The following is a 23,722-nucleotide window of genomic DNA, read 5'->3' as shown; positions in this document are numbered from 1 at the left end:
GTAACCTATGTGTTTAATGGTATGCATGCAGGGAAGGTCTTCGTTTACTGGCTTGGAACAGAGCCGTTCTTGTACGTTGCTGATCCTGAGTTCCTCAAGAGGGTGACTTCCGGCGCCATGGACAAGAAGTGGGGGAAGCCAGATGTGTTCAAGCACGATAGAAAGCCATTGTTTGGGAAAGGACTGGTGATGGTTGATGGCGATGAATGGACTCACCACAGGCATATCATTACACCAGCATTCTCCATGACAAATCTGAAGGTGAGCTTCTAAGCCTTGTTGGAATCCTTGTTCCTTACTGAGCTCAAGAAATGTATGACATGCAGGCCATGGTGAGTGTGATGGAAGAGACGACCAAGAAGATGCTGACGGAGTGGAGCGAGCGGCTCGCCCGCGGCCAACGTGAGATAGATGTGGAGAAGGATGTGACCAAGAATGCGGCAGAAATCATAGCCAAGACCAGCTTCGGCATCAGCGAGGGGAATGGGGAGAAGGTGTTCGGGAAGCTGCAGCTCATGCAGAAGATGCTGTTCCAGACGAACCGGCCGGTAGGTGTCCCTTTCGGCAAGCTGATGTTCGCTAAGAGATCGTACGGGGCGTGGAAGCTTGGGAAGGAGATCGACCAGCTTCTCTACGCCGTCATCACCTCGAGGAAAGAGGAGGAGGGCGATGGCAAGACGACGCCGAAGCAGGACCTCCTGGGGCTCCTCCTCGCGGGGAACCGGGAGAACGCGCAGGGTGGGGGGAGGAAGCTGACGGCTCGAGAGCTTGTGGACGAGTGCAAGACGTTCTTCTTCGGCGGCCATGAGACCACTGCGATTGCGCTCTCGTGGGCCTTGTTCTTGCTGGCTCTGCACCCCGAATGGCAATCAGCTCTCAGGGAGGAAGTCGTGCAAGTCTCCGGAGGAAGGCCTCTCGACTCCACCATGCTCTCAAAACTGACCAAGGTAAGAATAATAATGACCTTTTCGAAGGCACAGAAGCAATCCCCGTTCACAAGATTCTTCTTCCTCGTCTTCTTCTTCACTTCAGATTCTTCCTTTTGAGATTCTACTCATCATCTTCTTCTTCTTCAAATTCGTCATCATCAACATCTTCTTCTTCGGATCAACCGAGCTAAATCTTGATGGTGCAATTGCAGATGGGGTGGGTGTGGAACGAGGTGCTGCGACTGTACCCGCCGTCTCCCAACGCCCAAAGACAGGCGAGAGACGACATCCAAGTAGGAGACACCATGGTCATCCCCAAGGGCACCAACATGTGGATCGACCTCGTGGGTATGCACCACGACCCGGCTCTCTGGGGCGACGACGTGAACGAGTTCAACCCGGAGCGCTTCAGGGAGGATCTCCACGGCGGGTGCAGGCACCGGATGGGCTTCCTGCCCTTCGGCCTCGGGGAGAGGATCTGCGTGGGGAGAAACCTCACCGCCATGGAGTTCAAGATCGTGCTCAGCCTCATCCTCCGCAGCTTCTCCTGGTCTCTCTCGCCAGCCTACGCCCACTCGCCCAAGGTCATGCTGACGCTGAGGCCTTCCCATGGCGTTCATCTCATCCTTCACCCATTTCCATGATGGAGGAGTTCATGTCCGTGTAAACCTAAGTGTGTGATTCACATATGGTTACCTTCTCTTGTTGAGTGAACTAAAAAAAGTCTATCGGTCAGTAATTATAATAATTACATAATTTATAAAACAGAGCTTATAATATAAATTTCCGAAATGCGCATTAGATTTTTTTTTTCAATTACATGTTTTCTAAAGAAATCGAAGAATTTTTTTTAGAATATTACAAGAATAAATTTTTAAAAAATCTTCAAATAGTATTATTAAAAAAAAATATTTTCTTAATTATTAGAGAATATATAAGAGTCATTTATATCTCTCTCTATCACTAAAACTTTCATACTCGAATATTTTTATAGGTTTAAATCCTAATTCATCATCGATAAATCATCCTATTTGGATCCCTAACCTAAATCTTAAATCCGCCAATAAGTTAGAATATAATTAAGATTCCTCTAAATAGTTTGAATCTAATATTAACTTTTTAGGATACTTATAAACATGTTACCGGTACGCGGACCGTCCGGTATCGCTACAGTGCTACAATACTATATTGTAGCACTGCTACGATATGAAAAAAATAAAAAATTATTCGGTACACCAGGGTGTACCGCTCGATACACCCTGATGTACCGTCCGGTACACCGATACCGTACCGTACCGAGCCCGGGTCAAAACGCCAGTACGGTACGGTATAGCGAACCTTGCTTATAAATCCTAAGAGAAAAAAAATAGAAAATTAGCATCAACATATGATTTTTTTTCTTTCTTTTGTTAGGTTGGTGATATGTGATCAAAACTACAAAATGAAATTAAAAACCAAGTAATGGCATATGACCAGAGTTTAGTGTCAAAATTAGAGTAATGCAAGCAATAATCACATGATTTTAAATTCTATAAAAAAAGAAAGATAAGGTGAATTTATCTAACATGAATGTTTAAGTCAGAATGATAATAATATCAAAAAGTAATTAAAGATAATAAGTATGGAGAAAATAAAATTAATGAATTACTTGAAATCCCCTTTTATAGACAAAACCCGTATGTGTCAATATGAACAAAAGATTACATTGAAGCTCAATTGTTTGAATTCATAGAGGACCCACACCTCATCATTGACGTGGCCTCATCAGGGAGGTAAACATAATATTGGACTTCTCCTGTCCTATTCCTAAGAGCAAAAGTCATAACCTTCCTTTTTCTTCCCATCATAATCATCTTTTTGGGAAATTCATGGAAAAAAAACATGTTAAAATACGTGACTATAAAATTTAATTTGAAATTCTAAAAGCTTAGCCGCAAATTTGACCCTTTGAGATCTATTTAAGAAGATGTAAAATGTTGATATTTGAAATATATAAAGAAAATAAAGAGAATAACTCTTTTCAAAATAGCAATCTCAAATATTTGTATAATGTATTTTTCTTCCTACGGATAGATGCATCACATTTTTATTTTTGGATTTGTTTGATGCATTGAACACTTTTGTATCCTAAGCATGCTTTGAACTTAGGTGACTATATAAGATGTTTCATATGCTTTTATGTTCTAGATGGATGGATATAAGAAGCTTTGGGTATGGACATAATGTTTTAAGATTCGTATAATGTTTTAAATGCTTTTGTATCTTAGGTGGATATAATGATGCATGAAAGTATGTCTTGGATCTAGGCAGTGTTTTTGATATCTTTCTATCAGAGTAGAAAATAATACATCTGAAAAGAAAGTTCTAGGTTTCGATATTGAACATTTCAAAAATTTTCTTGACGATGATTTGGGATGCATCTAATATTTTGAATATTTTTTATATTTTGAGTGAATGCATTATACTCGAGAATGAATGATTTGGGCTCGAGAGACTCTATCGAATATTTTGAATATTTTTTCGACAGTTGTAATCACTCACAGAGAGGACACTTTGCGATCTGAATGCATTTTATACCTTGAACACAAATATCACATGCAAAATATGATACTTTGAGCATCTAACATTTTAAATATTTTAAATAAATTTTTATCCTAGCGGATGGGCATAAGTAACCACATTGGATATTTTAAATATATATATTTTTTTTTATTTTTAACAAATATATCATAAGAAGAACACTTTGGGATGCGAACAAATCACACAAATACTTTATTTACTATTTGAATAAATAACAAATAAAAAGAATGTTTAGATTTTTTTACATAAAAAGACGCTATAGGATGCATGATTCTTAATACAAGAGAATAATAATTATACATAAAAAAAAAGATAATTTGGACCTCTATGACAATATCGAATGCTTTGAATATTTTTTAAATTTTGGATAAATATATCATACACAAAAAAAATGTTTTGAGATGCGTTTAGCGCTATCAAATGCGAAAAGGATGCTCGCTCAAGCTCTTCAAATATGAGAATCTTAGAACAGGTATTCAAAAGGAATTGTAAGACAACAAATCTCATCTATTGGTCACCCTGCTCTGTCATTACTAGCTCAAGTTCTATTGAACAAACGTCTTTAATTCTATCAAATCAAGAAAATAAAAAAATCTTTCAAGTGAGCACAATCTGAAGAAAAGTCAATATCTCTTCGCCTGATTTCAGTCATAATCTTCCAGTCTGATAGCTAATCTTGGCAGGCAGCCTAGTTAGATGAATTTTTTAAAACAAAGCCTAAAAATTTCCTCTTCAAACTGAAAGATTTGTCCGAATTCTCCAGAAGAAAGTTAAACAACTCACTGACTGTATCATCATATCACAGAAGGAGAACATTACATCTCAAGTGGAGAAAATAGACGAAAAATGATGCCAAACAATAGTTAAATCACTTTCATATATTTATCATCTCAATGGTTGCCAAACAATGAAGTGTATACAATACAATCTTTCTGTGCCTTGCATTCACCTCTAGGCACAATTTTACATCCAAGGGGAAAAACAAATGATCAAGTCAAGCTGAAATCAGGTATTTCCTGTGTATGCTATCGATTTACATGGTGGAAGGAGGATACCTATGAAGACAAGGCTAGCTCTGCCCATGCCAAAGGAGATTCCTTGAGAAGGGCAGCTGCTGACAAGTCGATCCCATTCTCCAACACAGCACATATTATTTGCATCGATGGTCTCTTCGTAGGATCAGGTTCGATGCAGAGGCTAATCACACTGCATATAACTCCAAGGTCTTCTGACTTCACATTTTTCAGTTCAGGATCTACTAGTTTTCCAATCTCTTCTGAGTGTTGAAGAAACTCTGTGGCCTGCAATATATAGGAAACAATTGTATCAAGTGTACTGGCTACTAGATAATGTAGAAGAACAAAGAGAAGATGTTATAGCAAACATCTAATGATATGTATTCCCTTCAACTGAATGCATTTGAATCATCTGCAGTAAATGGCGATGCAACTTATTTAGAGAAAAGGAAGATGCTAGTCTCGGAAGTGCCAGAATTTCTTGTTTGAGGCGCCTCCTGCTTTTGTTTCGGGTATCATTGAATAAGTTCTATGCAAGATAATGAACTATTGGCACATTGGAATTATTATCAACCTAATGAAGCTTCGATGCTAGACAAAACATGACGGTTGAAAGGAATGCAACGAGGTTCTGGTTCTCTCAGTTGCTGCATATGGAAGGAACTGAATGCAGCAATAATTGATCAAGATCCAAGGTTCATCACTAACTTACGTTGCTAATCTACATTAAAGGGAAAAAGTTATGCTGCAAATGCAGCTTTGCATTGTATGTAGAGCATAAGAGCAATACATGTTAACCAGCCAGATTGGATTTTATGATCTGAATGTAGCTTCAACGATCTAAAAAACTGATGCTCCAGGACTAAAATTACCAAATGTAAGCCTTACCCAATTTACCAAACACCCTCTTTCTTTGCAATATGGAGGCCTTCCGCTGATTATTTCCAGTAAAAGTACTCCAAAAGCAAATATGTTTTCTTGTATTATCATGTCTTGTTGCTCTTGAGAATCAATGTATCCAGGAAGTGAGAGCCCATCAGTAATATAACCGTCATTCTTCTTAGACTTTGAGAATATCATTTTCCAGCTCTCAAAATCAACCAACTGCAACAGTAAACTGTAGTTAGGTTTTCTCTTGATTATAATGCTAAAAGAAAAATACAAAATAGAACAGAAGTCAACAGCAGCAGGAAGAACAAGAATTCAGATACTACAAATGTCAGTCATTGACAAAACTATTTGACCAACGCATGGACCAGATAAAAACCTGCTCAGACACAACAAGCAGATAGAAAGTAAATCAGATGGGAAAAGTCAAATGCCAGACTCTTATTCATGATTATGGAACTGAACACTTAACTAGAAAGGGCTGGAAGCACTGTGAGCAGATTAATGAAAGGATTAAGAGAAGAGCAAACTAGAAAACAAGTACAAAATTCAAATCTGTTACTGTTTTTAAGTCATCCAAACTTTCAAAGTGTATATTGTAATCCAAGTATTTACATAGTGATGTCACATGTAGGCTATGTCCTTGTGTAGTTAAGCATATTGGACAATTCTTTACGTAGTATGGAGTTCGTAATGATCTTGGAGATATGGATTAAGTGACCAGCAGGCAGAGTACCAACCACATTTGGTGCAACATTCCAATTTCTTTATTGGATTCTTCATCGTACATTTACATGAGAATAAACATAGATATTCACGTATGAAACACTAATATATATCCAATGCACTACTTGTAAGATACTTTGGAGATGTGTCAAATACTTCCTTGAAGATAGATGCATTTTGGGATACTTAAGGGATTCATGGGCCCTGGAAGAGATTTATGAGTAATGATCTTGTGGCTAACAACAAGATGGACAATGGCTAGATTACGAAATTAAACTAAGAGTATCAATTTTTCCTAAGATTTTACTATCTTTAGTATGTTTTTGAAGTACTATGTTACTAAATACAATCTCTTTCAAGATGACTTGGTATGGGATGCTAGTCATAACCATCCAGGCATTTTCAATAAACATGGGGTCAGCCAGACAGTGCAACTTAAATCAAAGAAAATTTATTGAAAGATCAACAAATTTTCACTGCTTATACATCCCTCAGAAAAATCTATTTGTAACTACTGATATAAGTCTGCTTCAGCTGACATTAAATTACTAGCCAAGACAAATTTGAGAAAAAAGTATGACTTGTCCAAGTACCTAAAAGCCAAACATCCCAACTATTTAATGTTGCAGTCCGAAGGCTAACGGCAGGTAGATAGTCTACCTCATTGGTTGTACTTCAAGCTTATGAAACCAAGAATTATCCTTTGACTTGAGAGATGATAGCAATGTTCACATCAGTGGAGTGATTACAGAAAAACATGAAAAAATAAAAAAAGGACACATTTAAGATCCTGGGTAGATTTATTAAGTTTTATTCTCCCTAAACTTGTAAGCCAGGGGAGGAAAGCAAAGAGAAAATAGACTGGGATCTTGTTCTTAAGAATCTGCTGAAAGCTACAAGTGATAAACTTTATGTGCCTCTAACATGCCTCTCGAACTTTCTTGCAACATATGACTGTAAATAATTGTAAAAAAGCCTTCTATACAATAAAATATGATGCAAGTAGCTTTTAAGCTCTAGAAACTATTAAATTTATGCATTTCTGAAAACAAAAGCATTAGTGAATTTATGCAAGCAAATTGCTAATGCAAATTTCTCATATGGAAAAATGTCACAGACTGATAATATCAGAATAAATATTCATACCTTTGGAGAAAAATCTTCAGTAAGGTATACTGCATTTGAACTCAGTTCACAGCACACAAATGGTGGTTGCAATTCCGTGTGCAAGTACCGCAACCCACGAGCAACACCTAGTATTACTTTCATGCGTCTAAGCCAAGATAACTGGGATCCATCACCATCTAAATTTGAAAAGTAAGCCATAAAATATATCAGAAGCTTTCACATTCTGATGCACGTAAGTAGAAATGTCTGTTGTCTGACTTACAATGCAGATGCTCATATAATGTCCCATTAGATGCATAATCAAGCACCAGCATCCTTGAGAAAGTTTCACTTTCTTTGCAATAACCTAGCAATTTTGCTATATTCTCGTGGTTCAACCTAGCCAGATCTGCCACCTGAAAAGCTAAAAGTTTCATTGATGTTCTACTGAAGACTTTCCTGCATATTAAAATAATTTTCACAAACTAATTACTTTATTGTGAAAGGAGAACTCAAGACAGCTTGTCCATTGGTCTTCTAAGATGCAGAGGGAGATGACAGCAACTTCTGTCCCATCCTTCATTGTTCCTTTATAGACTATACTATCCGGAGAAGATCCAATTATATTGCTGAAGTCCTCACAAGCTATTTCAAGTTCTTCTCGGCTAAATCCTGGGACATTTTTCAACAATTCTCCATCTGGTTTGGAACAATTAATAAGATCTGTCAGGTTTGGTGCTGAAAGCTATGCTAGACCGGAAAATACTTTGAATACAAAACAAGGGTAGGGCTAACCTATCAATATTGGTGTCTCATCATTCCAATTCCTAGTTTTCTTCCAGGGGATTCTCACAAATGATTTTAGCTTACAAGACCTAACAGCGGTAGCAATTCCTGTTATAATGCAGACAACCACAATAACTCCTGTAGTGACCTCAAGAATCAGAAGCCATTCTGGCTGTTGTGGACCCTGGTGTTTTTGTCCTTCAGTAGATTGTTTATCAGTCTCCTTGGCTAATCCTTGGTATTTGTCTGAGCCACCTACATTAAGATAAATAAAACTAGCATTAATCAAGGATGGCATTGAGAGCAACTAATGAGCTTCTAAATGTTAAATAGGTTTTCAAAAAATTGTTCCTAACAATTTTCAAAATGTTACTTCTAGAGCAGGTAGCAGCATTCCAACTATCTTTGCTGCATCCAATAAACTGCAAGGAATAGAAACATATGCAAACAGTAAAGCATGAAAAGCTGATAACTTCAGGTTCCTAATGACATAAATGCATTGCTGTGGATCTTAAATGAGTCTCTATAGGAAGAAATACTTGCATCTTAAATGCAAATCAAATGAGGACCATGGTGATGTTCATGTCATTTAGCTTCACCTTCACCATGACAGAGGAATTTATTAATGTACACAACTAAAGAAGTTCCCCTTAATCTTATGTGATGCCATAAAGATGATAATGTCCAGTCATTTAAGTATTATAAGTAGTCAAATCTGAACCACATATGGTCTCATATACACTATACAGATTGTTAAAAATATTTGACTGACAGATTCAACATTATTATCCAACCACTAACTAGAATCAGTAAAATCTGGTAATCAGCTGGTCTACATTCAATAACCGTCTGCTGTCTTTTGAAGAGTCAAAGTCACCCATAAGTACTGCTCAAGAATTGAAATACAGAAAGTGGATGAACATAATTTGGTCGTATTTACAACAGTCATCTAAATTTCCTTTAAGAATCCATCAGTGCCAGAGGACACTGACGGACATACAGCTCTAAACATGAAATACGAGAACTGTTTGTATACTTGGTCTAGACATATGTACATGTCAACTGCTACAAGTCTTTCAAGCATATTTTATACATGCAAGATTACTTTGACAACTTAAAGGTTTCCTCAGACTGCCTGTCTGAAATGCAAAAATAAGTTTTAGAAGTTCATTTCTCTTTATTATAATTACTTTTACAAAAATGATTGAGAGAAAAATAGAGAGGGGGAAGTTCATTACATAATTGAGGACTACGCTGCAAAACTGAGTATTTATCCCCAAAACAGTTTCCTTGGAAGCTTGACCTGCAGATAGGATCAAAGAAAACTTACGAAATTTAGTCAACATAAGATGAAAGAAGAATTAAAAGAAATTGGTTTACCTTGGAAGATACTTCAAGCATGATGGTATTTGTCCAACTAAAAAATTGAAGGAAAAATCACCAATCCTTAGTTTGGTTGATTGGCAAAGTCCAGTCCGTCTCTTGTCAGATGTGTACCTAAATAATATTTAAGTAAATATCAAAACCATCTAAGAGCAACAAATCTATATCAATGTGCCCCTATGCTAATGTGAACACAAATATCCCTACGTCTGCCTATAGGCTTTATTGCATGTGGTCATGAATATGTGCAAATGGATGTCCAAGTGTTTCTAAGATAAGAGTTCCATACTTTGTGTTCTTCTCATACAATGGTGTATGAGAGAAAAAACCTGAAAAGCAACTCTGTGATTAAGAACGGTTATTAAGTGATTGCAGGAGTAGTTGGAGACATTATTTTTACATTTTTACTCAAGGCTCATCATGGTAGTTGTTTGGGAATTTGGGATATCTGCTACGTAGATGTGATTTCAGCGATCATGAACACGTGACCATTTTAGAGATCATGAACATGTGATTTCTCAGCTTTGCTTTCCAAACTTCAACCAGAGTGCAAATTGTGGGAAGATTGTTCCATCCAAGAAATTACACTATTCTGTAAGCATGGAGATATTATACAATGGAGAAATTTTTTATCCAAGTTCTATTTTTGCCATGACCAAGGAAGACCAGTATACCTTTTGTTTCGAAGTTAGAACAAATAAGAGAACCATGGCTAAAAAAATCAGCTCAAATGTGAGTTGACTTCAAAACCTTGACTGACAGAGATTCACATATTGACGGGAATGAATTCTGACATGAAGCATTTTCTTCCAATAATGATGCCATCTTTATCTTATTTGATTTGAATAAGATAAAGATACCACCATTATGGCATTCAACAATTTCTTGAAATCGATCTCTAACATTATGACACATTGCTCTGCTTTCATACGTGAAAATAATGATACTAATTACAGACGAACCATCAAGCTCTGGTTGATAAGGCAGGTTTTGTGCTTAACCCAGTTCCTCATGGTACATATTTGCCAGTTAATAAGCTTGCTATTTTAGTGTCATATCAGAAATGAAGAAAAATATTCCAAGTACATTGCATCTTCCAGGACTCCATGGGTTAATACTAATCTTTGTTTACTTTCGAGTTCTGACTGTCCATGATGTGAAAAATAAACTTGGCATTTTTGGTGATCTTGTACTTGTAAACAATCACCTCAAAAGAATATAATTTGACATAAAAGGGAGGAAAAGAAAATTCTTGCATGTTGGGAGATACATGGGGTCGGTGACATGGTTTTATTGCTTACCTAGAACAAAGAAAATTCACCAGTCAAAATATAGCATAGCAGAGGAACATGACAAAACATCACTTACATGCCATGCAAGGTAGCAGAGAAATTTGAATTGGTGGATCCGGGAATTTGTCCCTCGAGTCTATTTCTGTCTAGTCGTAACTCCACAAGATTCTCCAGTTTACCAAGTTCAGGTGGTATATCGCCAGTCAACCCATTGGAATGGAGATCTCTAAAAGAAAAATAAAGGGAAAATTTGAAGCCAATGTTAGTAAAATAAGCCACCAAATAGAAATATCCACTAGTCTAAAGAGCGACCGCTTCCTACAATTTCATGATGCTGGTCAAGTCTCCAAGTTTAGGAGGCATAGGACCGGTGAGGCGATTCACACTCAAGTCCAACACAGTAAGGTTCTTTAGCATTCCAATTTCCATGGGAATTGTGCCCAAAAGCAAGTTATTATTCAAGTACCTGCACAATGGCAACCACTCTGTAAAGAACGGCACAGAACACTAACAACCAGTACGAGATGCTCCATCAAGAGAACATACAGTTCTTGCAGGCAACCGAGATATCTCAGTTCTGGAGCGAGAAATCCTTTCAGCGACGAGCCCGACAGGTTTCTGCAACAGGAAGATCCACGTATGAAAGAAGATCACACGCCAGATCTCGGAGAACAAAGCAAGATGATCTATTGATCCCACAAAGCAATTAGACAAACACCTAAAGGGCCTAACAGACAAGAAGGATGTGACTAAGATCTAATCGTGACGAGTACAAGCGAGCATCAAATCAATCTGACATTTCTTACAGCGAAACCACACAATCTTGATTCGCGGAGCAGATCACACCAGTCCAGTTGCAAGGGCTGGCGTCAAGGGAATTCCAGTCGGATAAAACCGAGAAAGGGTCTTCAAATGCAGCCCGCTTAAGGGCGACGAGCGCCGAGACTAGGAAGAACCAAGCAAACTCCATCAGCACACACCCAAAACAACAACTTTAAGGCTACCAACCAGAAGGAGATCAAGAAAAATGCCTACTTTCACGGTGAGGAAAGGGGTGAGCAGCTGTGAGCAGTACTCCCCATTCGACAGCAAGAAGAAGCAGCAACTGGAACCCAACTGATCTCTCCATGTCCACCACACACAGGAATCCAGAACTGGGATAGATCTCAGTGAAGAGAAGTGGGGGAGGAGGAGGAAGAGGAGGAGAGACTACATGGAAGAGAGAATGATGGAGTGGGTAGAGGTAGGCTATAAAATAGCAGGTGGTGGGAGAAGGGGAGGGAGGGAGAAAGGGGAGAAGAATGCAGAATGTTTCTTGCTGGCTGGCTATTGTTGGGACATTAAAAGACTGCTATTAAAGAGCGAGGGAAAAGATACAAATGTAGTGCTGCTTCTCTTCATGGATTGTTGGGTTGATATGGTGACATCAACCTCTCACCTATCAATTCATCTTGTTTGTATGCTGGTATCACATATATTTCCCATGCAATCAGATATCATTATTATTATTATTATTATTATTATTTATTATTATATATATATATATATAATTTGTTTAATGATAAATTATTCAATATATTAAATTAGGATTTAAATTTTTAATTATAATTATTTGTGATCGACTACATGGATCGATTTTTAATAAGTTAAAAGGTGTTTCTTTTTTTTTGGTTGAAAATCACACATTATTTTTAAGATAATTTTTAAATCATGTTCATGACATTGTTGTTATTGTAGTATTCAAAATAAAAAAAAAAATTAATTATTATAAATATTTTTTTACATATTTCAAAAGGTATATAATTTTTCTTAGCGAAGAAAAAAGAATAATTCTTCTCAATAATTTGAAGCTATCATTGTATTTAAACATAACCATATATGGGATTAAGTTGTCATAGTCTAAGTTCAAAAAAAGAAAATCTTAATCAATACAATTTAGTCAAACAAAATGAGAGCTCCACATGAGAGTGATCCAATATCTTTGAGCATTTATTGATAATACAATCATGTACTTCCAAAGACCATCAATTCATTTGGCAACTTTATCAACTTGGAACAGCTTGTGGGGCCCTAACACCATGTGATAGCTTAATCCAACAACAGTGAGGACCAATCAATTATATATTTCAATTTTATATATATATATATATATATATATATATATATATATATATATATATATATATATATATATATATATATATATATATATATCTCAATGTGGGTCAATCAAATATCCAGTCATTTCATTGGTTGACCTTCATTGACATGGTTGATCTTGTCAGTAACACTAAGGATTTGCAGTGACCAAGCAACATGTTGGAGTTTCACTGTTGGAATCAAATTGAGAATATTGAAGTGAAAATTAATACTGATGATATGAAAAGATATTATTCTATCTAAAATAGTAGAAGGATATTATGACTTGTTTTATGTTGTCAATCATCCATATGGTCAAAGAGGAATTTGGCACCAACTTTTTACTTTCCTCTTTGCTTGGATAGAGCATACAATTAAACTCAGGGAAAAAAATGTAAGCTGTAGGTTCAGCTTTGCCAGAGAAGGAAGAAGAAAACTTGGCAGTGGCACCACCATGTCAGTTGTCCTTGTTTCATGCAAAGCATCATTTGATGAAATGAATGAAGCTTCTTGTCTACCCTAACCACCAAACTCACCACCACCTAAAGTGACAAAAGAAAAAGGTCAGCAGCCCTTCTTCTCACTAAACTAATCCAAAGAACCCAAGGAAATGAATTCTTGTTTTGTGCTCTGTACTAGTAGTGTTAGTGGAGATCCAATCATCATCATATGGAGGGGTCAGGTTTCAGAGAGCTTTAATGGAGAGGTGAGAACATGTGAGGTGAGCAATCCTCACAAGATGGTAGGTCTTTTGACGGCAAGGACATCATCCCTCTCCTGCTCCTCATTAACTTCTGGGGCAACAATGGAGGTGATGAATCAATGAAACCTCAGTGGAGGACCAAGGGGTCAGTCCTGTCTCTGTTGCATGAGCATTTAGGGATGAAGATTGCATACCTGTGTGTTAGGTAAACTTGGGAGAGTCATTAGATGGACTTGACTGTAGGGTTTTCATTTTATGTTAGGTGTGATGCATATGTAGGACATCTTGTTTGAAACTGTAAATGCTCTCTCTCTCTCTCTCTCTCTCTCTCTCTCTCTCTCTCTCTCCCTTTCTGACTACATAGCTTCCAAACCATTTTATCTAATCTTGGATGTGGTTGTGTGTTGGAAGCAAGCAAGACTCTCTCTCTTCCATGTCAATGCTTCAAAGCAAAACAAGTGAAAGAAAGGAGTGAGGGGGTGGAAATGAGTTGGAGGGACCAGTTTGAGATGTGTGTAAGTAGACAAACAAGATCCTGGTTTCCAGCTCTTATGATGATGCAAAGCATGCATGTAAAGGTTTGCTCCTCTGCAATCAGCACACAGCTCATGCACTGCCCTGATGACAGTCTCGGGCATGCAGGTGATCTCTTTTGGTCTTCCTCATGGTCCCCATAAACCACCACCATCATCATCATTATCATCATCTTCTTCTTCTTCTATTTCTTCTCATCTCCCCCTTTTCACTGTACAAAAATGAGAGCAAAGCATTGAACACGGTCTACTTCCCTTCGCGTGTCACCTCAGAGAGCACTGGCAGAAAGGTGGAAGAGGACCCCTCTTTATAGTGTCTTGGGTTGCTGTTTCCTTGCCAAGCCTGCAACCTCCTGCCTACTCCAACTCCAAATTAGGGTTTTGCAGTTCCAACTCCCACTCCAACTGGTGCAGTCAGTCACGTTGCTCCATTAGCCATCTCTTTACTTCCAAGCCAAGGTTAACATTTACATTATTACTTGCCATCGGTAATTTCTTAACGACTAAGATAACGAAAGATTCCTTCTCGATCGATAATAAAACATTAACCCGAGTTTTGATTGCTTACTTTGATCTAACATCGTTCAAAAACCAAGTCACTTATCAAGTGATGTTTGAAGTGACGATCAGTAGACACCCAAAGTTATATCGGGTTATTTCTGACATGAATCCTCCGATGCTCAAACTAGTTTTGAATAATTATAGAGATCGAAAGACGTAATTTTTTAAGCTTACGATCGAAAAATGTTACATACCTCAAGAGTTGTTATTTACTTACATGAAATGAATTACGATCTGTGTATTTCAGAACCTATGATAACATACATAAAAGAGATTGAATTCTATGAGAGCAGAAGTAAGATTTGATAGGGTAAAGTGATACTAACAAATCGTTGGATGGAAAAGAAATGAAAGGACAAAAACATCGAAGTTGGATAGTAATGAGATGAGAGGTGGCGATGACAGCAAATGGCGCCGTATCGATCGTCTGCTGCCTCGCAAGTCCCAGCGTTTGGTGGTGAGTGGGAAGAGGACGACATGTAGAAGCTACGAAATGGATAAGACATGATAAGATCGTTGCGGTGGTGGTTGATCGGAATCTGATGCTTCATGGCGTCTTCGTCCCTTCTTTAATGGGAGTATATATATATATATATATATATATATATATATATATATATATATATATATATATATATATATATATATATATATATATATATATATATATATATAGCAATTTCATATGTCCATTTTGTGCTTGAATGCAATTCAAATAACCTAATGGAAGACTCAAGTAATTGGGTTTAGATCAGAGTTATAAAAAAGAAAAAGAGTCGGATTACGACACGTTGATCGATCGATCGGATCATATGTTTAATAAAATAATAATAATAATATTAAGTATAAAGTCATTATTTTAGGATTCAAAGGTTTTTCATTTTTTTTGAATTTTTCTTATAAAGGGTAAGTGGTAACAATTAGATTCGATTATAAAATCATATTCTTAAAGTTTCTAATACTCAATTCTTAGTAAAAAAAAATATATTGACACTCTAAAGTTGTAAATGTTTGTGACTAGTGACAAACAAACAAGAGAAAATTTTTAATTATTTTTTGATATTCAAAAATTAATTGACCTAATCGATTGGGTAATTCTTTTGGTTAGTAGAGAATCGATCGATCGAACTATTTTAAAATCTATCCCGGTTTATTTTTTAAAAGTTATGATACCTAAGATTCGAACTTTCGAGATTTAATTGAGCATCTTAGGACGAAGTCATCATGGCTCAAGCGCAAAACTTGCAATAAGAGCATATCGAACAAGGTTTGTTCGAGATTAAATTTATAGCATTTTTGAATCTTGATTTCAATAGGGGATACTCCGAAAAAATTCATCATTTGAATATATACGAAAACTTAAAGAATAAAAACTTACATATTATAATCCCTAATTCCGTAATATTCCAACTAAAAATTTGGCTGCATGCACATAATCTCTCTTTTTTTTTGGAATCCAAATTGTTCGATTAATTGAATCATAAGATGAGGGTGAATTCTTCAAACATGTGAAACGCCGCATGGATATTATATTTCAATTGATGGAACTCTCACGGGTGTAGCTATAAACTCCATATGTGAGCAGATGCATATGACTCGAGCAAGATCAGCTGTGTCGGTGACGTTGAGGTGAAACATGACATGTTCCTTTCAACTCTTGTCGTGGAGGTCAAGAAAAGAAAGGATGCTGCCGGGGATTCTTGCAGCCACAGAGGTGACAAACCAGCAAAAGCAGCAGCGAGAAGGTGAACGATGTGCTGCTTCATGTGTACTTTGATGCCGATGCTGCCACTGTAGCTCGACTCCCCCTCTTCCTCCTTCAAATTTCAAACGCCAGCGCTCCAAGCCATCCCCACCACCTCTCTCTCTCTCTCTCTCTCTCTCTCTTCCCCATGATGATGATCGCAGGTGATGGAGACAGGACGCTGCTTCCTCCTTTTATAAGCCCAAGAGCTTCTTCCCTCAGCTCGGATCACTGCCTTCGCCCACAGCTAGCCCAAGGTCCATGGCGGTAAGCCTTCCTTCACGTGCAGCATCGTGATGACATGCGTTGAGTGTATTGGGTGTGGATGCAGGGGTTGGAGGTGAGAGTTCGGAACCTGGACTGCGAGGGCTGCTCCTCCAAGATCCGACGAGCTCTCCTCAAGCTCAAAGGTAATTCTCAGTAGTCAGTGTTGTGCGTCGATCCATGATTCCCAGCTGCCGTAGATGGAGAGGATGGGCATTACAGGTCCGGTCAACTGTAGGGGTGAAGGAGGTGGACATCGACGTGGAGTCGCAGAAGATAACGGTGAGGGGATACGCCGTGCACGAGAAGAAGGTGATCAAGGCGATTCGGAGCATCGGGAAGACGGCGGAGCCATGGCCGTACCCGCGGGGACACTCCCACTTGTCCTCCTTCTACACCTACCCGGCGGGCATAGCGTCTTCGTACTACTCCGAGACGCCCGGCTGCGACGCTGCGGAGGTGCAAGCGTTCTTCCACACTCCGGCCGTGTACTCGGTGGCCGTGGCGTCCGATGAGACCGTGGCGTCGCTGTTCAGCGACGAGAACCCGAATGCTTGCACTGTTATGTAGATTAGGCTCTGCTTACTGCAAATCCAGCTTGTTTTCCATCTCTAAGCTTTCTTCTTCTTCGGCGGGCAATGGCAGGGAGAGACTGTCTCTGTAATGTTGTTTTTGATGGCATCCATAGCAAAGGTTGAGACATCTGACCGGTTGTAGATCTTTCCGGATTCATGTCAAGTAAACAACACAACACAATGTGAGATGTCAGCCTCTGATTGATTCTTCCTGTCTTCAACATTGCCTTGCAGATCTATGCTTCCAATTTTGATTACCGAAGAGGAATTCTGAAAGAAAAAGGAGGAGAAATAGAAAGAAGGAAGAAGAAATATAGAAAGAATTAGGAAGAAGAAATATTGAAAGAAAAAGGAGGAGAAAGATAAGGAAAAATATAGAATCAGATGGAACCCTCCGATTTGGACTAATCTGTGCATCAATTGGCAATCAAAGCGGATAAATGATGCTGATCAAACCATAATGAACCAGAAGATTTAGCAAGCATTGGTAATGATATTAAGGACCCTCTCCTTGATCAGCAATTTTAATAGATACCTTTGTTCTGCTTCTACTCAGAAGAAAAATAGTTGTCCTTTTCAGATGGCAAACCATCTCGTTCCAATACAATACCAGAAAGGAAATCTAAAAGAACAAATGAGCAGTTCACGGGCAACAGATGAATGCCATAAGCTCTTTATTTTGAAGTTTATCTGGCAACAAGTAGTTTTGGAGATGGAATCGATAAGAGTCTATTTCAACAGAAATATTCATGTAGTTGGAGTATGATCAACAAGATCTATTGAATTGAACAATTTGATATGTTGCTTCAAGCTCAGGCATCTCCAATCAATTTTCCAGAAACAAAGATCTGCATTGTGCTGCGGTGTCATCTGGACTTGTCACTGGGCACAGAGCAAGTAGAAATTATCAGTAGAATGTAGTACAATCAAAAGGTTATTTGAAGTGAAAAGCCGGATAACCAAGCTTAAATTATCTACCTAACCAAGTGGAGGAGAAAAGATAAGACAACTGGATTGAAATGTGAGAAAATGTGTGACTTGAGGTAGACCATAGTTTGTAAGTTGATACAATAAGGATTGTGTTTAAGCAAATCAAGCTTTGTTGTTGTGAATTGGACACCCTTGTTTGGAGAATATACAACAAGAACATAGAATAGTCATTTGCTAATGAGCTGGGTGCTCTACATTTCTAAACCTTCAAACCAAATGTTGTTTAGTCCCTTATCACATACCTCTTGAATCCAAACGGAATAGAACTAAGCAGCTTAAAGGATGCCCTCTGAAACTATTCCATCTGACATGATGACTAAGTAGATGAAGTTTCCCACAAACAACAGTCTCATTTTAACTCATCAAAATCACATAAATTCCTCAATTTATAACTTTTAGTTCTTAAAATAAAACTAATGTTCAAATCATCTCTTGGGTCAAGCAGCTACACATGCTTTGATAATAAGGAGCGAACACACCAAGTGAAGAGCATTCAATCGAATACAGAAAAAAGAAGCATCTGTCAATAACCTCAGATATTGTGAAAAAGTAAATGAGTTGATTCCAAAGTACAAATATAGTGCAGGCGTTAAGAACAATATTATAAAGCATACCCGCATGACCAATAGTTCGTTCAGACCCGTAAATTTCATAGTCATTCCCTCCCTGTACACAAAAGAAGAAGCATAATAATGACATCACAAAATCCATTTAAGGTACCTGAGACTGCTTAAGTAGGTATAAACAAAGAACAAAAATAAGGCTAATCCGTCAAATAACTACATAAAAGGTACAAATAAACTTGAGAAGGTCAATGTGCAAAGGAAAAATTTTATACCACTCGTCGAAATTACTTGAGGCATATGGCAACAATTCATCAATACTTACAAATGCATATATAAAAAAGATGATAAATTAATAAATATACTCTATTCAAAAACTGGTGGTAGAGCTGCTAAATTTTCATTTAAATATCCAACTGAACGCTGAAATATCAAGTCTTATAACAAAGGAAGAACCTCTACCAACTTAATTATGCAGGTGAACATGCACAGATTATACGAGGTACACATGATTATGCAGGAAATAAACACCGATCGTCAACAGTTGAGTCATCATTGTCAACACTTGCATGTCAGTCACAACTAGATCAACAAAACTTCCTAATCAATATGGATTTCATCAATCAGAAATCAAATTCATTGAAGCTCATGTGAAGCTTGCACAGATACATCAAAATTTTTATACATAAGGTTGGTAAGTTTGGAGGAGTGGAAAAAGCCACCTGCATTGACTCCAACTGGGAAGTCAAATAGCAGATGTTGTATAAACTCCATGGACTTTTCATTAAATGTAGTTTTGTCAATACGACATGGCCAAGCATCATACAGAGAGAGTTTTTTAGATTCTACCTTGTAGGTTTTGTCACCGAAAAAGTGTATTTCCTGATATTCATCAAGATATTTTAAACAGTATGTCTTGTCCCAACCTTGAGGGAAAACCTGCAACCAGAATCAAGTAGCAGCATAACTAGTCTTGGCCTTCAAATTAAAAGGTTTTACCCACTAGTCAAAACATACATCAAAACTTATTTGTCCCCCTATGGAAAATGTCAGATCCATATGTGCAAACTTTTCACGCAGCACAGAGACCATCTGTGGCCTTATGTTGTGAACCTAAGAGACAACAGATGATAAGCTTTCAACAATCTCAGAACATATAGACCAAGCTGAAACCAAAATATCAAGCATCATGTGTACTTTGACAAAGAGTACATGCCTTATCATATTTTTCAAACTCATCACGCTCCTCTTGGCTACAATTCCGCCCTATCGGAGAGACATTAAGCATTCCACTTCGGAACTCAATAAATGTTCCCCTAACCACCAAATAATGCCGAAGAACTTTGAGTTCATGCTAGTACTATTTTTTTCTAAAAAAATATTTCATTGAGATCTTTACAAACCTCTTTATTGGTATATCCAAGTCGGCAATATAATGGAGGGTGAAATTAATGAACTCCTGTTTAAACAGTTCAACTTTAGCTCTTCTCAGAATGCTTCATGAATGACATGCAAAATTGAGTATCTCACCTTCAGTATATCATCGCCAAGGAATGATTTCAAACTCTGTATAACATCAAAGAACATATTTTACATCAGAAAATCCCAGAGGAAAGTGGAAAAGAATCAACAAGTACATACAATCATCAGTTTTCATAAACATCTACATTAGGTTGGATAAATTTGCAATACTGCATGATGGTAGCTAACCACAACAACAGTTGTAGCTCCTTTGTCCAATTCCCAAGCATTAAGTAATTCAATACTGGTAATAGTCTTTATTGGGAGTCATCTCTTACTACTATTAAAGTCAAATGCAAATCTCATCAATGATAATGCTAGTGAAATCTTCAATTTCTATTTTTTTGGGGGGGATCACACTGGCAGATATGAGAATGATATGGAGTCTGATTAGTCGACCACCAAAAATTTTGGATGTATATAATCCTGGAGATTCTCTAGTTTATCATTAAATATTAAACCTTGGACAATCTACATATACTAGATCAGAAGAAAGAATAAGGTCCATATTTAATACTTTATCGAATGAGATCAAACTCGCAGTTGCATATAAATGATAAATTAAACATAAAAAAGGAAAGAAATATAAAGTCTCACTGAAGATAAATCTTCAGAGATTCATGATTAAATTGAAATTAAGCCATGAAATGATAATAAACGATCAAACTTTTTACAAGAAAAAAAATTTAACCAAGTTCACAAGCGACAGACAATTCGTATGCCAGCTTCAACTATTTCATGTCCTTTATGGTCTATACTGATAGTTCAATGACTAATTCAGGCAAGTAAACTCTTCACCACTGTTTTAACATACGAAGAAGGACGATAGTTAAGAAGTATAAGATACAAAATCTTTTCACCTTGTGGAAGGTAATCCCCCATTGAAAAGTTGAGATGGCAAAAATACAGTCGACTAAGCAAAAATTAAATATGCCAAGTATAATATCATGAGCTTTCTCACTCTGATATTCCCAAATTGGGTTGCTTTCTATAATAAAGTGGAACATGAGCTCAATTGAAGATCTCCAAGCATAAAAGGGAAAAAAAAGTTGACTTGTATGTACTCCAAACTGCTGACAGTCTCAGTTATCTCTTAAACTTTATAAAACAATCATATAGTTTGAAGCAACATATTGGCCCATTTAAAAGATCCAGAAAAAGAAACCCCGTGAAACAATTGTCTGTAGTTATCAAGATTTATTTATCATGAGATCTTAATCACAGAAATTATTACTTTGCAACTTATTAGATTGAAAAAAACTACAATTCAGCAGATGCATACCTGCCTACCAATTAATTCCCCATTCTTGTGAGCAAGAAGGCCATTTTCCGAGAATACATAATCATAGTCATTCATAACTGCATAGAAAGAAAATCAGCATGTCTAACCCTCAACCATGAAGAATATTTAAAAGACGCAAACAACACAGTATTAGCCTCATACAAAGCCAAGCAATTGTCCCATCAAATTTCATCTCCAATTCAAAAGAGCACAGTTACTGAAACTTGAAAAAGTCCTCACTTTGAAGTCAATTTAAAATCTGAGTTTCGAACTGGGATCCTTTTAATTGGGTGAGTCTAAGGGATAGTAGGTGTCACCCAAAGTTTTAGCTCTGCTGGGAATCAGAGGTGCCATAATTGATTTTATGCAACACTCAAGCAGTAAATACTGCATAACTAGCATTTATTGTAACTTTTAACTGTCATTAGAAGCAAAGAAAAGACTGCAGATTGAGAGAAGCACTAGCTATTCAAAAAAATGCAATTTTCCTTTGCATCAAACAGGAGGGCATACTTAAGTTGAACTACATCACAAATTCTTCTCAAAATCATTTCGACGCTGAAGTCAAATTGCAACTAAGAAGACAAATAAATGAGATCATAATTGCAATGATCTGTATCTATATACTGTTACGATGGTTATTTGAAGCCTACTTTTACTAATAATCGGTGCTCAGAAGGAAAATCATTATCTTGTCAAAAGCATTAGCCTAGAGGGGAAAAGTAAAAAAAGAAAAAGCAAACAACTTGGTGGTAGAATGATGTAAGCACAAGCCATGACAACATGAAAGAGCGCAATGTTGAGCATATATTCTAGGGTTTGAGCATACCTGTTTTTCCAAGTTGTTCTGTTATCTTAACGAGGTCCGATCCTCCAACAACACCTACAGTCACGACCTGCCCACAGAATGCTACTGAATCTTACCCCATTACATTCCAGAAGAACAAATACAAAGCTGGATCTTTTACTACCTCCCTCAGATCCCGCATGAACTCGAGCATCTGCGGCGTTATCACCTAACAAAAGAAATCACCACCAATAGAAAGCAAGAATCCGTTAGAAATTAGACTTGGAACACCGCTTCGATGGTCAATGACCGAGCAAATCGCACCTTCCTAGGGGCGGTGAGCGTCCCATCGACGTCGAACAAGGCGATGACTCCGGGTTTCCTCGCTGCCATTCCCCTGATTTCAGAAACGAAGGACCTCCCGGGTTGAGATTTGATCACAGGTCGGAGGGGGAAAGAAAACTGGCACCAGGGGGTAGCCGCACCCCGCGAGATTTGCAGGATTGAGAGAAAAAGAAGACTGAGATCGGCTCAGATATAGAGAAGAAGAACGCCTCGGATCCAGAGAAGACGATCTTGGCCCGAACGAAGAGGCGAGTGAGACTTGTACTGCGCTCCGCCGCGACAAGAGCGGTTGATGACGTGTTGGAAACACGCCGGCCACGTGAAACGCGATTTCACCGGGTGAAGCAAGCAGGTTGTGAGCGTATCGGCCGGGGATCCAAAGGCTTTCTGGTATCTCACCTACCCTTGCGACTGATTGGAGAAAATCCTATGGCCCACCTACGGGTCCCACAAGAACCAGCTGCCACTTCCAATGAGAAAGTTCGGGTACGCGAAAAAGGGGAGATGTTTACATGGACGCGCGTCATGTGGACCGCCCGCCGAATCTTAACCGTACACAAGATCGGGTTCGGATCCAAGCGCAGGCATACCCGGCAAGGAGGTCAGGGAAGCAAGAGAATGTATAGCGGGTTCGGGTCTAAGTGCTGCCACACCCGGTAAGGAGGTCAGGAAAGCACCAAAGAGAAAAGAAAGAAGAAAATATATAACGGGTTCGGATCTAAACTATGGCGCACCCGGTAAGAAGGTCAGGGAGTAAGTCCATTTTTCACATGAAAGTTTATGTTCTTATAAGGCAAATTACTATTTAATTTCATGCTGTTTCATCTATGATATTTTATAGTGTATTATAAATTTGGCTGAATTTTTTTTTCTTTTTCTTTCATTATAAATTACAAATTCTTTTCTTTTGTGTTTTGTTTTTGGGGTCTTTTGTTGGCTTATAATATATGTTGGGAAGTCTCTCCCTCCCTCTCTCTCTCTCTCTCTCTCTCTCTCTCGTCGAGTGAA

At 37.9% G+C, this 23,722-nt stretch overlaps 4 protein-coding genes across 4 annotated transcripts; 2 read left to right on the top strand and 2 right to left on the bottom strand.

The window, feature by feature from the left end:
• Positions 1 to 329: 329 nt before the first annotated feature.
• Positions 330 to 1,641, top strand: LOC135638092 (cytokinin hydroxylase-like). Its single transcript, XM_065151041.1, has 2 exons — positions 330 to 947; positions 1,142 to 1,641. The coding sequence occupies exons 1-2, from the start codon at positions 330 to 332 to the stop codon at positions 1,571 to 1,573; spliced, it is 1,050 nt and encodes a 349-aa protein (XP_065007113.1). The 3' UTR covers positions 1,574 to 1,641.
• Positions 1,642 to 4,363: 2,722 nt separating this feature from the next.
• LOC135632743 (probable LRR receptor-like serine/threonine-protein kinase At1g63430) lies at positions 4,364 to 12,081 on the bottom strand. The gene is made up of 13 exons (XM_065141497.1): positions 11,743 to 12,081; positions 11,514 to 11,652; positions 11,254 to 11,325; positions 11,030 to 11,173; positions 10,784 to 10,933; positions 9,413 to 9,529; positions 9,271 to 9,335; positions 8,042 to 8,287; positions 7,740 to 7,945; positions 7,530 to 7,662; positions 7,286 to 7,443; positions 5,414 to 5,629; positions 4,364 to 4,810 (listed from the first exon to the last, which is right to left on the bottom strand). The coding sequence occupies exons 1-13, from the start codon at positions 11,834 to 11,836 to the stop codon at positions 4,565 to 4,567; spliced, it is 1,986 nt and encodes a 661-aa protein (XP_064997569.1). The 5' UTR covers positions 11,837 to 12,081; the 3' UTR covers positions 4,364 to 4,564.
• Positions 12,082 to 16,526: 4,445 nt separating this feature from the next.
• On the top strand, positions 16,527 to 17,447 carry LOC103978671 (heavy metal-associated isoprenylated plant protein 31). Its single transcript, XM_009394548.3, has 3 exons — positions 16,527 to 16,654; positions 16,719 to 16,797; positions 16,890 to 17,447. Exons 1-3 carry the CDS (start codon positions 16,649 to 16,651, stop codon positions 17,219 to 17,221), a joined length of 417 nt encoding a protein of 138 aa, XP_009392823.1. The 5' UTR covers positions 16,527 to 16,648; the 3' UTR covers positions 17,222 to 17,447.
• Positions 17,448 to 17,868: 421 nt separating this feature from the next.
• LOC135632737 (phosphomannomutase-like) lies at positions 17,869 to 23,034 on the bottom strand. The gene is made up of 11 exons (XM_065141475.1): positions 22,694 to 23,034; positions 22,554 to 22,598; positions 22,412 to 22,478; positions 21,583 to 21,659; positions 20,310 to 20,345; positions 20,183 to 20,238; positions 19,996 to 20,095; positions 19,797 to 19,892; positions 19,629 to 19,718; positions 18,831 to 18,882; positions 17,869 to 18,108 (listed from the first exon to the last, which is right to left on the bottom strand). Exons 1-11 carry the CDS (start codon positions 22,760 to 22,762, stop codon positions 18,053 to 18,055), a joined length of 744 nt encoding a protein of 247 aa, XP_064997547.1. The 5' UTR covers positions 22,763 to 23,034; the 3' UTR covers positions 17,869 to 18,052.
• Positions 23,035 to 23,722: the final 688 nt, after the last annotated feature.

Source organism: Musa acuminata, chromosome BXJ1-3, assembly GCF_036884655.1.
Source record: "Musa acuminata AAA Group cultivar baxijiao chromosome BXJ1-3, Cavendish_Baxijiao_AAA, whole genome shotgun sequence".
NCBI classification, from domain to species: domain Eukaryota; kingdom Viridiplantae; phylum Streptophyta; class Magnoliopsida; order Zingiberales; family Musaceae; genus Musa; species Musa acuminata.
The sequence above is the reverse complement of the archived record's forward strand: the minus strand, read 5'-3'. Positions and strand labels throughout refer to the sequence as shown.

What these genes read in the sequence shown, in the direction of transcription:
- LOC135632737 (XM_065141475.1), bottom strand. Translation starts at nt 22,762, where the DNA reads ATGGCAGCGAGGAAACCCGGAGTCATCGCCTTGTTCGACGTCGATGGG. An exon ending in AGTTTGAAAAATATGATAAG is followed by an intron (nt 19,893 to 19,995) that starts GCATGTACTCTT and finishes GTTGTCTCTTAG; the next exon opens with GTTCACAACATAAGGCCACA. An exon ending in TCGGTGACAAAACCTACAAG is followed by an intron (nt 18,883 to 19,628) that starts GTAGAATCTAAA and finishes TTTTGTGTACAG; the next exon opens with GGAGGGAATGACTATGAAAT.
- LOC135638092 (XM_065151041.1), top strand. Translation starts at nt 330, where the DNA reads ATGGTGAGTGTGATGGAAGAGACGACCAAGAAGATGCTGACGGAGTGG. An exon ending in TGCTCTCAAAACTGACCAAG is followed by an intron (nt 948 to 1,141) that starts GTAAGAATAATA and finishes GTGCAATTGCAG; the next exon opens with ATGGGGTGGGTGTGGAACGA.
- LOC103978671 (XM_009394548.3), top strand. An exon ending in AGCTCTCCTCAAGCTCAAAG is followed by an intron (nt 16,798 to 16,889) that starts GTAATTCTCAGT and finishes GGTCAACTGTAG; the next exon opens with GGGTGAAGGAGGTGGACATC.
- LOC135632743 (XM_065141497.1), bottom strand. Translation starts at nt 11,836, where the DNA reads ATGGAGAGATCAGTTGGGTTCCAGTTGCTGCTTCTTCTTGCTGTCGAA. An exon ending in TGCTTGAAGTATCTTCCAAG is followed by an intron (nt 9,336 to 9,412) that starts GTAAACCAATTT and finishes TCCTATCTGCAG; the next exon opens with GTCAAGCTTCCAAGGAAACT. An exon ending in AGTTCTCCTTTCACAATAAA is followed by an intron (nt 7,663 to 7,739) that starts GTAATTAGTTTG and finishes TTAGCTTTTCAG; the next exon opens with GTGGCAGATCTGGCTAGGTT.